This window comes from Ictidomys tridecemlineatus, chromosome 7 (genome assembly GCF_052094955.1).
Source record: "Ictidomys tridecemlineatus isolate mIctTri1 chromosome 7, mIctTri1.hap1, whole genome shotgun sequence".
In the NCBI taxonomy this organism is placed as follows: domain Eukaryota; kingdom Metazoa; phylum Chordata; class Mammalia; order Rodentia; family Sciuridae; genus Ictidomys; species Ictidomys tridecemlineatus.
Window position 1 is genome coordinate 43,148,084 of NC_135483.1, and position 13,783 is coordinate 43,161,866.

At 36.0% G+C, this 13,783-nt stretch overlaps 1 protein-coding gene across 2 annotated transcripts in view; it reads right to left on the reverse strand.

Annotated features, from left to right (window-relative positions):
• The window catches only part of Lrrc69 (leucine rich repeat containing 69), a 102,057-nt gene extending 88,847 nt beyond the window's left edge, over positions 1 to 13,210 (reverse strand). For both annotated transcript variants that reach the window (XM_040293871.2, XM_005328680.4), the window contains exon 1: positions 12,515 to 13,210. In XM_040293871.2, coding sequence (XP_040149805.1) covers positions 12,515 to 12,697 — 183 coding nt within the window. In that variant the 5' untranslated portion in view covers positions 12,698 to 13,210. The remainder of the gene's footprint in view (positions 1 to 12,514) is intronic.
• Positions 13,211 to 13,783: the final 573 nt, after the last annotated feature.

Below are 13,783 nucleotides of genomic sequence, written 5' to 3' on the forward strand. Positions count from 1 at the left end.
AATTTAGGACTTCTTGATAGGTTGTTCAAAATGGTTTACTGAAAAGATCTGCAGAAATAAAATAAATACACACACACATACACACACACACACACACACACACACACACACACACACACACACACACACACTACCGCCCCACAGGAAAGAGTTTTTGCCATGTTTCATTAGTAACACTGCATGGTTGTGGATAGTTCCTAAAGAAAGGTTTTCAGTTATATAACATACAACCTGATAAGTTTTAAAGCCTGCTTTACTTCAATAATTATTTAAAGAATGAATTTTTGCTGGTATTCTTAGTAACTCCTCTTGTTAATAACTTCTTATAAACCCATGACACAGGAGTTAGAGCATCTCACAATTAGAAGTACCTTTTATAAGTCATCAAGTCCAACATAAAAACACAGTTGGGCATTTCCTCATGAACACATCAGTAAAAGGAGCTCTTTTATCCTGTTCAAAAATTTCATCTATTCATTACCTTTTGTAATTTGGCTTTCTGTAACTTCTAAATAATTCTTCCACATCAACAATAAAAAATAGTTTTATTCTCCTATGTAACAATCTTACATTTTTGAAGATTGTGATCATATTCTTCCTAAATGTGCTCTATTCTCCCCTAACCATGTCCCTTAGGACATAATTTCCAGACCCCTGACCATCCTGTCTGCTCTCTAATCTTTCTGAGTGCTCCCCTCTGAAGATATGGTGCCTGGGGTGAGACGAGAAATGAGAGCTCATAGCACAGATGCTGGTGGGACCACTGGGCTCCCTAGGGCAGATGATTACACTCGTCTTAATGCATTCTAACATGGCATGCACTCTTTCAGCAACAGGGCACATTGTTGGTGCATAATTAATTTTGCCTGTGGCCAACAAACCCTCCTAAGTTAGCTGTCAAGCAGATAACCCACATCCTGAATTGTGCAACTGAATTCTTTTCTTAACCTAAATGTATGATTTACATTTAACTCTGCAAAAATTGTATCTTGTTGGTTTTGGCTCCTAAGTCATCTCCAGAGGGTCACTCTTAATTCAAAGCCTAAAACTAGATAAGACTGCAGAATAAGCTAGTTCTGTTTTTCCCACCTCTACTATGGACAAGACACCCATTGTTCTTATAATACTTTGATGGTCGAACTTTGGAATTATTAAATATGAAAAATGACAAACCCCAAAATAGTGTGACCTGGGAAGAGGAAATGAGGAAGAATGCAACATACATTGATAACATTGACCCTTTCCCAATACATTCTTTCCCAGTGACAAGACAAGCCCTGGGGAGGAGACATCCATCAAGCCTGGAATGACAGTCTCTGGGAAAAAGCCAAAACATTGATCTTTCCCAAAACAAATCCTTCCCCATACCCTCCATCTTGCCCAGTAAAAACAGATCTGAAATTCCTGAGTCCCCAAATTGACATGCTCATTAATTTAAGTCACCTCTCAGTGTAATCTATATAAGCACAGATTCCCACTTTGGCCAATGACTCATTTTCCACCAGGAAAGTGGTCCACCAGATATGTGATTTCACCACTGAATCAAGGCTGTGCTAATCCATGAAGTTTGCACCTGGCTCGGTCCTTTTGCACGAAAACAGGAATCACCTAGAACTTTTTTCTCTTCCTTCAACTAAATCAACTATCACCAATTTCTACTGTCAAAATGGCTCCTAAATGCATCTTTTCACTTCTGTCCCTTAGTACTAGTGCTAATTATGCCTGCCTATGACATTGCATAGCAGAAGATGCAAAGAAGGGGATGTATTATCACTTAGATTCCTTTGCCCAACTCTACTAGGCAATACCTAAATAACTGCCCAATAATCAACCTTTGAGGAATTCCCTACCTAGTACATCCTGTTTTCAACCTCCCTGTAGCCTTTTCTTGGTTTTGTACACTTGCCACAAATAGTCTCTTTCTCTCTCCCAACTCTTTATAAATTTATTTAATTCCAATGGCACCCTCATACCTCTAACTTAACCTTACAGTGGCCTGCCTTGAGATATAGTTCTTCTTTCAGACTGAATAGGAGGAAAGCATGTCAGTGTTCATTGATGCCTTCAGATTATAAAATCTAGCTTAAATGTATAGCAGCAGTCTTTGAATAAGTAGGAGAGAAGTACATCAAAACTTAAGAAGAAAAAGTAACTGATTAATTTATTAATGATAATACTAAGTGCTAACACTTAAGTGGAATTTAGTATGTGACAAATAGTCTTGAACACTAATATGGACCTCACAATAACACTGATTTTAAAGGAAACTGAATCCAAGGCCCAAACTGTGATTTAGAGTAAAATAATGTCTCTTGTCTCTATGATTTATACTCCCAACTTATTATACCAACTATACTATCTATTTTCAAGGAGAACTTACTCTTGCTCAAAATGATCGTACATACACATATACACCTACAAATGTACACACAAAATGGAATTGTCTCTCATACACTCATTGAATGTACACTTTAAGTACACTTCTTTTATTTGTGTGCATATTGTGCAATAGTCAAAGCACAGGCTTTGGAAACCATCCCCTATGCAGTGTACTAGCTACCTGATCTTGGGCAAATCACTCAAGTTCCTAAGCCTCTGTTTCTTTTTGAAAATGGGGATGTTAGTAGTATCTTCTTCTTAAAGCAGTTTTAAGAATTGGCATCAGGGGCTGGGGCTGTATCTCAGTGATAGAGTACTTGCCTAAAATGTGTGAAGCACTGGGTTCAATCCTCAGAATCACATATAAATAAATAAAATAAAGAAATACAACACTTAGAAAAAAAGAAAGGAAGAAAAGAAAAGAATTAGTGACAGTACTATGAGGTACCTGGCAAATAACAGCTATTATTAATTACTAAGTATAATCTTTTGGGCCCAGGTCCTGGGAGAAAATGTTACACATGGTGCTAGAAATGCATTAGGTATTTTACACACACACACACACACACACACACACACACACACACACACTTCTACTTATTTTCAAATTTTAAACCTATTTGCTTTCTTAACTTCTAACTCATTTTTTCAAATATTTCTACAGTCACCGTCACTTTTTTAAAAAGGCCTGGGGCACAAAGTTTAATACAGTTTAAATCATGATTAAATTACAAACACACATTCATTACTCAGTACAAGGTAAACCATGCCTGTTAGGTTTAGCTGCAGGCACAATATCCATAAATATGCAATAGGATTGGTAGGATCTCCATGTGCAGGGTCAACCATGGGCCTAGAAGTCAGCCTGCTTCACACTAATAACTCTCTAACCATAGTTGTGGGCCACAGTTACTAACGACAAACCTATTTTCTCTTCTAGTTTGAATGAATTTAGAAAATCACTTTATATTACAAATTACTAAAGGGGAACCCTCAAAAACTAAGAGACACTTAAGAAACACTTTTAGGCTGGAATAATTGAGAGAAACGTTCCTGTGCAATTTAACACTTGGAGAGTAATGGATTCCATTTACTGAATTACATCTAAAATCAGCTTGGACAATGGATATGACTCATAGAAGCTTTTCTAAGTGGTCTGATTGCAACAAAACCTTAAACACAATCCAGATGAGGCAAAAATCCACTAGAGTTGGATACTAACTCGACTGCCACTATCGACTATGCGTGAGCCTCCAGAGTTCACAAAGTTCCTGTAGGTCCCCTTCTCACAAATACGTTACCTGCCAGGAGATGAGTTCAGCTTCTGATTAAAATAGATGGCCAACAAACAAAATCTCATTCTACTATTTAGCATCTTTCTCTACCCAAGGTTCTAAACTTTTTCTTGTAACTTTGTGTGTGTGTGTGTATGTGTGTGTGTGTGTGTGTGTTGAGAAACACAAGATCTGCTCTCTTAGCAAATTTCAAATATGCAATATAATATTACCTCTAGCAATATAATTGATCATTACATCTTCAGAGATTTTTTTACAATGTAAAACTGAACATTTTACCTGTTAATGTACATCTCCCCATCTCCCATGTAACCACCATTGTATACTCTATTTCTAAGAGTTTGAGTTTTTTAGATTCCACATAAAGTGATCACACGTAGTATGTCTTCCTGTGTCTGACTTATTTCACTTAGCTTATTTATGAGGTTTATCTATGTTGTTACAAATGACAGAAATTCACTCGTTCTAACACACACACACACACACACACACACACATACACACACACACACAAACAAACACTTATCCATTCATCCATTTATGGACCTTTAAGTTATTTCCATATTTCATCTTCTATGAATAATGACATAATGAACATAGGAGTGCATGTGTCTCTTCCACATTGTATTTCCTTTGGATATATAACCAAAGGTGGAATTGCTGGATTATAAAGGTAGTTCTATTTTTTATTTTTTGAGGAAATTTCACACTGTTTTCCAAAGTGGCTATACCAATTTATAATCCCACCAATGGTGCACAAAGATTCCCTTTCTTTACATCCTCACCACAATTGGTATCTTTTCTCTTTCTGATCATAGCCAATCTTTCAGATATAAAATGCCAACCCATTTTGGTTTTGTTTGTATTTCCATTAATGACTAATGGCTTCTTTTGAGCAATGTCTATTTAAAAGTCCGTTTACTCATTTTTAATCAGATTATTTGATTTTTTCCTATTGAATTGCAAAGTTAAGTTCTTTAGTTATTTACATATTTTAGATATCAACCCCCTATTATATCCAGGATTTGTAAATATATTTTCTTTCTCATGGGATTCCTTTTCACATTGTTGATTGTATCCTTTGCTATGCAGAAGCTTTTATGATGTAGTCCTACTTGTCTGTTTACTTTTACTGTATACTGGTGTCATGTTCTAAAAGAATCATTGCCCCAGAGCAATGTCAATAAACTTTTCCCTTATGTTTCCTTCTAGTAATTTTACTGTTTTAGATCTTATATTTAAATCTTCAAACCATTCTGAGTTCATGTTGGCATATGATATGAAATACAGATCCAATTTTCTTATTCTCCACATGGATATTCAGTTTTATCAACACATTTAGTAAAGGGACTATACTTTTGTAGTTGTGTGCTCTTGGACTATCATCAAAGATAAGTGCACTACAAATGTATGGATTTATTCCTGGGCTCTCTATTTTGTTCCACTGTCTTATTTTATGGCAAAACCATGCAGTTTTGATTGCTATGACTTTGTAATATATTTTGAAACCAGGAATTATGATGCCTTCAGCTTTCCTCTTCTTGCTCAAGATTGCTTTGGCTACTCAGGACCTTTAATGCACTTAAGGATTGTTTTTCCATTTTTGTAAAATATACCATTGGGATTTTTTTTTTGTACCAGGGATTGAACTTGGGGGCACTTAACCACTGAGCACATCCCCAACCCTTTTTATTTTATTTATAGACAGGGTCTCACTGAGTTGCTTAGAGCCGCCATAAGTTGCTGAGGCTGGCTTTGAATTCACAATCCTCCTGCCTCATCCTCCCAAGTTGCTGGGATTCTGGTGTGCACCACCACACTCAGCTATCATTGGGATTTTGATAAATATTGCATTGAATTTATAGACTGCTCCTGGTAATATGAACATTTTGAATGGAACATTTTAATATTGATTCTTCCAATCCATGAACATGGGGTGTCTTTCCATTTATTTCCTTGATCAATGTTCCATAGTTTTCAACATACACACCCTTAACCTGTTACATTTTGGATATGAAGTTTCTCCCCCAAAGCTCATATATGAAAAACTGCAAATATGTTCAAAGGTGAAATGATTATATGATGAGAAGTGTAACCTAATTCATGGATTAATCAACTGATATGGATTAACTGGGTGGTAACTGTAGGATTAACTGGGTGGTAACTGTAGGTGGGAAGGGTGTGACTGCAGGAAGAATGTTGTGAGGGGCATGCCTTTGGGATTTACATTTTGTCCCTAGTGAGAGGAACTCTCTCTGAGCATCTTTCCTCCACCATGCCCACCCACCATGACATTCTGCTACACTTCAGACCCAGAGCCATGGAGTTGGCTGACTGTGGACTGAACCTATATAACCAGGAGCAAAAAGAAACTTTTCTTCCTCTAAATTGTTCTTCTCAGGTCTTTTGGTTACAGAGATGCAAATCTGGCTAAAACAACCTCTATGGTTAAGCTTATTCCTAAGTATTTTATTGTGAATGGAATTGTCTTCTTGATTTCCTTTTCAGATAGTTTATGGGGTTGTTTGACATCACTCTGGAGCAATACCATACCACTAAGAAGTTAAAGTCTCAGTAGCAGTACAGAAGTCTTAGTGCAAGCCTGAGCATAGAAGCAGATGAAGGAAGGAATGAAAGTAGCTTGGTAAAAAGGAACTCACTAGGTGTCCCTGTACCAAAATAGGATACAATAAACCAGGATAATGAATCCCTCTTTGATAGCCAGGCTTAGAAAAGAAGAGGTTTTCATATAGATGATGGAGAAAGAAGAGGTTTTCAGTGGATTGGACAAGAGAAAGGAAAGACCTGATGCTGATAAATGGTGTAAATAATATCAGATCCTCTCTGCTTTGGTAGGATTGAGACTCAATGCCCAAAGAGGGAAAATCTACCTACCATCATTCTTCTCCTATTCCTCTATATAACTCTCTCCTTCATTATTTTAGAACTTCCACAGGACCAAATTCTCTGACTTCTCTGACTAGAGACTCAAATAGCATAAAGCAGTTGTCTTTCATTAACACTTTTTGCAATTACAATTTTACATTTATCTATATATTTATTGCCTTTCCTAACTAAACCTGAGAACAGGGACACATGGATGTTTTGTTCCTTTTTATATTGTCACTACCTAGCAGAGTACCTAGACTACTGCAGGCATATATAACTAGTTATTAATTATATGAATGAATGAACAAAATTAATTGGGTTGGGGTGATAAGAACAGTAAACATATGAAACAATAACAAATTTATAAGCTATTCAACTCTGCTTTGAGTTGGTCTTATTTACTGTCAATTGTTTATGGTCAAATAAAAAGCTAAGGCAGACCAGGGTTTGTCCCAGGCAACCCACTCATGTGAGCAGCTTAAGGGGAACATTGCCACACTGCCATGGAACCTTGTGATGCGTTTCAACAATGCTAACACAATTGGACATGACAGCTGTTTGTTTCTTTGGGGATTTTAAAATGATGTCTTATTTGCCTTTAAGAAAACATTTTCCTAGATGATTCCATAATCATAAGAGTATTGTGTTCATTTAAGTTGGACTTTGAAAATTGCTTCCATTGCATTCCACTTGAGGTGACAATACATGGCTTACTAGGTGCCAGGCACTAGAAACAAGACAGTTTTGCCCTCAAAATTCATATAGTATTTATTTATAAATTATTGACATCTCAACATTTCAACAATAATAAACTAAATACAGTCAGCAAAAATTATAAGAAATCAACTCATTTTTTTCCTGTATCTACAGGTAATTGAATTTTTCCAGATCTTCACTAGTCAAATTAGCAAAAAGAGGGGAGGAGGAAAAGGAAGATCTATATTCATTAAAGACCCTCCCCTGTTTGTTTTTTTTTATTATTATTAGTTACATCATAATGGTAATACCAATTATAATAGTAAATAAAATGTATTGAAAGTTCCATGTGCTAGCTATGGAATTATATATATATATATTAACATTTGATTTAATCCCTAAACATGAAGGAGAAGCAACAGTTTTCTCGCACCTATATTCTCAGGACCAGCTTAAACATAAGGAAGTAAATGGGATACATTTGATAAAAGAATGTGTACACAAACAAGGGCAATTCCACATAGTGTCCAAGCTGGCCATCTTCAGTCAACCTGATTCTTATTTTTTTTTTAAGAACTGTAGATTGAAAACCATACTCTGAGAAATTTCACACTAAATATATAGACTAACAAAATAATAGAGCTGAAAACAACCTCAGAAGAAACCTCATTTTATAAATGTATTCACTGGTTAGGTGACCTTTGATATGTTGACTTAACCTCTTCCTGAACAATACTTTTAATAACAGCTGGAGGGTAGCAATTCCCTCGCAGGATTACATAAAATGAATGAGGATCTCCTGCTCTGGTATCTGGCTCTCAATAAGTGACTGATGTTATTCTCTTGGCTTGTGAGTGCAGAAATGTAAAAGTGGTATGCTTGTTTTAGGAACCAAAGAATTATCAAGATTATCTTAACACATTGCATTCTGTGAAGGATAGAACAAAAATCATCATAAATTATAAAAAATTAACCCTTTTTTCCTAGTCATTACAAGTGATTAGAATTTTGCAGAGCTTCTTCAGTCAAATTAACAAACAAAACAAAACCAAAAATCTCAAAAAGAAGAGAGAGAGGGGCTGGGCTGTGGCTCAGCGGTGGCACACTTGCATGGCACATGTGAGACACTGGGTTCCGTTCTTGGCACCATATAAATAAAGAAGGTGTATCAACAACTAATATAAACATATGTGTACACACACACACACACACACACACACACACACACACACACACACACACATATATATATAGGAAGAGAGAGAATTGGAATTCTCCAAAGAACTAAACCCCTTTATTTTTATCAGTGTTGTTGGTTATATCCTAATGGTAACAATCAATTATATTAGCAACAAAAATATATTGAAAAGTTCCCATGTGCCAGCTATGGAAATTTATAGATATTGACATCTAATATAATCCCCAAACTATAGTAAACTGGAATTCCTATGATGATTAAAGAAAAGGTAGTAAAAGACAAGCACAATACCAACAAAAGTAGTGGATGGATGGATAGTTTTAAAATCATTATTGACGAAGTGTATAACTTACAGCAATGCAAGAAAGAATTCAAACTAACTTTTGAAAATTACATTGTGGATTTTATACAGGAAAACATTACAATAAGGATTGTTATGTTTACTGAAGTATAGCATATATATCCCAGGTTATAAAGACCACAAGGACACTTTTCATCACAAGTCATTGGACATTTCATGGGATACCACAAGCCCCACCTCTTTCTCCTGCTTTGTTTTTCTCCTGAGTACTAATCATCCCCTGGCCTCCTAATTGGTTGTTTCCTACAACTCTTCTGATGAGAAGCAAATCCTGTGAAGGCAGGATTTCCATGTTTTGCTCACTGCTGAATACCAGTTTCTAGGTGCTCAATACTGTTGTGGATTGAATAAAATGAAGGCAGAAATTGAGGTTGTAAAAGGAGTCAGAATCAAAATGGAGTTAATTTGTGAAGCCCACACAAAAACATAAACAATATTATTATTATTATTATTATTATTATAGAGCTGGGAGATTATGAAGGAGAAAATTATGTTTGTAGGGTGCTTGATAACAACAACCATTGATAAAAGACTACCAGAACCACAACCTTGCAGGAGAATACTTCTGCCAGGACTCCTATTCAGGAGTTGTCTTCTCAAATTTGTCACCAACCTTGTGGCCCAGGATTATTCTATCAAAGTAATTTACATAATCCTTCTCATTTTGCCTTTAAAAATTTTCCCTTGTCTCAACCTCTTTGAACACACACATAGTTTACCATGTCACATATATTTATATTGCAGTATTCTACTAGTTCCAAATAAATATGCTAATCTTTGGAGAATCTTTCTCTGTATGTTCCTTAGATTGGCAAGACCCATAGAGATTAAGTGCTTTTTATTTAACTAAAAAGTGGCTGAACCAGTACAGTTATTGCAACACTTCTATGTGGCAGCACTTCCAAACTCTTATTCAGTCCTTTTATTTTCAATCTCTCTCTCTCTCTCTCTCTCTCTCTCTCTCTCTCTCTCTCTCTCTCTCTCTCTCTTGCCCTTTTTATTAGCAGTTGCAGGGCTGAGAAATAGTTCTGAATTGTGTCAAAAATCTATATCCATTCTTCAAGTATTTCCTGTACATTCTTTTGTAGTTGCTTCTAGAACTTCCATTACAAAGGGGAAATAGTTTTGACTTTCAAAATTCCACAATCTTTGAAAAAAAAACTACTCATTTTTTAAGAAAAAAATACTAGTCTTTAAGAAAAACTATTAGTTCATGAACAGTTAAATTGCTTAATGCCATTAGCCTGAATTAACCTTGTAAAGCTCTTTAAAGATGGACCAAACGTAGCCAAGTTTCAAATCAGTTGAATTTGTAGCAATGTGATTTCTTCTTTAAAAATAAGAGTTGAGCCAGACATAGTGGCCCATGCCTGTAATCCTCGTGACTTGGGAGGCTGAGGCAAGAGGATGGAGAATTCAAAGCCAGCATCAGCAAAAGCCAGGCCCTAAATAACTCAGTGAGACCTTCTCTCTAAATAAAATACAAAATAGGGTTGCAGATGTGGCTCAGAGGTTGAGTGCCCCTGAGTTCAATCCCCAGTACCCCCACCCCCCAAAAAGTATTGATAATAAGAAGAATTGATCCAGTTCCTTCTTGAAGAAATTGAGAGAGAGTAAATTGAAGTCAAATCTTAGGGTTACTCGGGAATAGTAGACATAATGAGGAAAGAAGCACCAAAGAAGTCACAAAATGAAGACAATGCTATGGGCAATCAATTAGACTGTTGCACCACTACCACCCCCAAAGTGAATTTTAGAACATATAAGTCTTTACTGCAAAACTATTAATCAAATGTGAGAAAGATTTGCTAGAACAAAGAGACCAGGCCAGATGCAAACTTCACAGATCATTTCAGCCTTTATTCAGAAATGGGACTACACAAACGGGAATGGACCCACTTTCCTGAACAAAAGAGGGGACTGGGCTCATGTAGGTTATACTGAGAGGTGACTTAATTAATGAGCGTGTCAGTTTGGACACTCAAAAATTGGGGGTCTGTTTTACCAGGAGAAATGAGAGGGAGTCTAGGGTCAGCAGTCAGGCTCTGGGATTTATCTTATTAGACCTAATGGAGGGCCTGGGGTGGTTGATATCTGGAAAGGATTTGTTTACAGAAAGATTAATGCTTTGGCCTCTTCCCAGAGACTGCTTTTCTAAGTTTTATGGACACCTCTTCCCCATGTTTTGTTTTATCACCCGGAAAGAATGTATTGGGAAAGGATCAGTGCTCTCGATGTATGCTTTCCTTTTCATTCCCCCAGGGCTCACTATTTTGAGGATTTGTCATTTTCCATATTTAATAAGAATACAGACACTTTCAGATATGAAAAAGATTAAAAAAAAAAATCACATACCCAGACTAAGATGATATTTAGAGAATTACCACTAAAAAAACCTAAAAAAACAAAACAAAACAAAACAAAGAATATGGGGATAATATGGAATACAGAAAAACCATGGGTCCAACCAGGAGGGCATCAGTCCAATCAGGGCAAAAAGACAGTCAATATAGGTAATAAATGGTAAGTCAAGAAAAAAGAATTAAAAGTGATTCTTTATAGAGGTTACCATTGGGTATAAGGGAGGATGGCACAAAAGATAGTTTTTTATGTTAAGCTTTTTTTTAGAATTTCATTTTCTTGAAACAATGTACAGTATTATTACAACAGAAATAAATTCAAGCAAAGAGAGAGAATCCAATCATGGCTTAGTCAAACCTTAAATCATTTTGCATAGAAATTCATCTACTCATTAGAAAAGCTCAAATCCTTGTTGCCTTAGAAGTGTGCTATTTGAAGTTACTACCCAAGGGAGGAATTTATGAACATTACCCTATTTCTTGTAAAGATACAACCATCGATAACAAGCTCAAATAACTTCTTAAGCCTAAAAAGGCAATGAGGCAGAGTGAAGATAAGAAGATATTTAGTTTTGGGAACTCAAAGATCAGTGAGCTAAAATGACTTAGCTGCTTATATGTTCTTTTGGCAACGATGACAGTTTAGAAGTGAACAAAAAGAAAAAACAACATTAATATCCCTGGCCTTCTCTCAACCTCAACATTTTTCGCAGCTGGAGATTCACATTGTTACACAGAAATGTTTAACACAAGCATCTGGGATTCATTCATGTCGATTGTTGCTCCTTAAGAAGGGCATTCCTTATTTAAAATATTAACCTTCTTTTAAGGACTATTTCAGAAGAAATGAATGTCCCCTCCTTCCTATTCCTTGCCAATGCTCCATTTCAAAGTTTTGACCTGCTCCAGGAAATTGAAAAGGAACTCCCTTTCTACATCCTAAATGTCTCTTCATTTCTTCTGTAAAAGCTTAAGGACCATCCTCAGGGTGAACAGCCTCTCCTGGATCCTCAAACCTGTTTCCAGATGTGAGCCCCCAAGGTAGAGAGCAGACCTAGGCTTCTAGCCCTTTTCCAGATGACAGCCTCCAGAAAGATGACTGTGGTAGAGAGACCTAATCCCCTGATTCCAGATGTAGGCCAAAGAGCACATGAATAAATTGAAACATCTCCTCTCCCTACCATGTGTAATTCCCTAAGCAAGAAAACCTTCTGATGCCTCTCCAACAACACTCCACACTAAGTCTCCAGAGAGCTATGTCACCATAGATCAAAGTCTTATTGTTTTGTCTCTCTTCCTATTTCCATCCTCAACCCAAAGACACTCGATTCCTCACCTGGGTCAAGGTGCTTATCTCCGGGCACACTTTGGAGATTAGGTTATTTTGAAGACATAGATTCTTCAGGTCAGGCAGTAGTTCTAAAGTTGAGGGCATCTTTCTTATTTTTTTCCCATTCAAAGTAACGATCTGAGTTTGTCCATGACCCTTTATTGCTCTTATTAACAATCTCTCAGTCATGATCTTTGAAGAGAAGTAGAAAATGAAGAAAGTAATGTCACATCAAAGATTAGAGTTCTTTCTTATTCATCTTTAGAATCTTTAACTGTAGAATTGGTGTGTCATAGAAACAGAAACATTCTGAGATCCTCCCTGGTGAAGGTAGGAGGCACTGGATGGTTTCCTATAGAAAAGGCAGAGAGGGAAAATAGCTGGTTCAGGTTTGGAGCAGGAAATGTGCAAGATAAACCTTGAATACCTTAGGCCAGAGACAAAGATGTTATCAAAGACAAGATCACATCAAAAGGACACAGGAGCCAAGTTCTGAGAGCTCCACTAGTTTAAGATGAAAAATACTGAAGATCTGGGGAGGAAAAAATTAGAGTGGATTGAAACACATCAAACCATATTAAAATCTAAAGAGTTCAAAATGGTATTTTTTTTTAAAGAAACTCATTAATCACACTGGGAGTTGCTAACTCAATATGAAACTGATAAGGAGGAAGAAATTAAGCTTTATTCTGTTCTTCTAGTATAAATTGCATCAGCATAATCTAATAATTAATAAAGCTTTTATTCATAGAAAAATTTAAGCTAATAAATACAGAAGAAAAATAGCTTTAGAAGATTAACTATTTTTGCAAGTTTCTAAAGCAATAAAGAATCTATGCAAAAATCAAATTGAATGCTAAAAGTATTCAATGAAAGTTTGCTAAGAGACTTTATAAGGAAGGAACCAAGTTAATAATTTAACTAACTAATCAATTTTAGTCATCATTAAAACTGGGGCAATCACATGTTATAAATTCTATGTAGGATGTAATAAAAAGTACACAGTACCACCAAATAAATTTTCTTGCCTAAAAGAAAAAAATTGAACCTGAATCTAATCATGGCTTCAAGATCTAATTACCCATTTTCTAGACTGCATATTAAAATTCTTTTCAGGAAAGCATTCAGTTAAATCTAGAACATGAAAAATTTTATAGGGCCAATGGCACAAGGTTTCATCAACAAATCAATGATTTCAATAAAAAGAGAGAAAACTGCTGTGAAGAAAATGAAACATAAGACAAATAACAGACAGATGCAATGTCAGACCTGGGC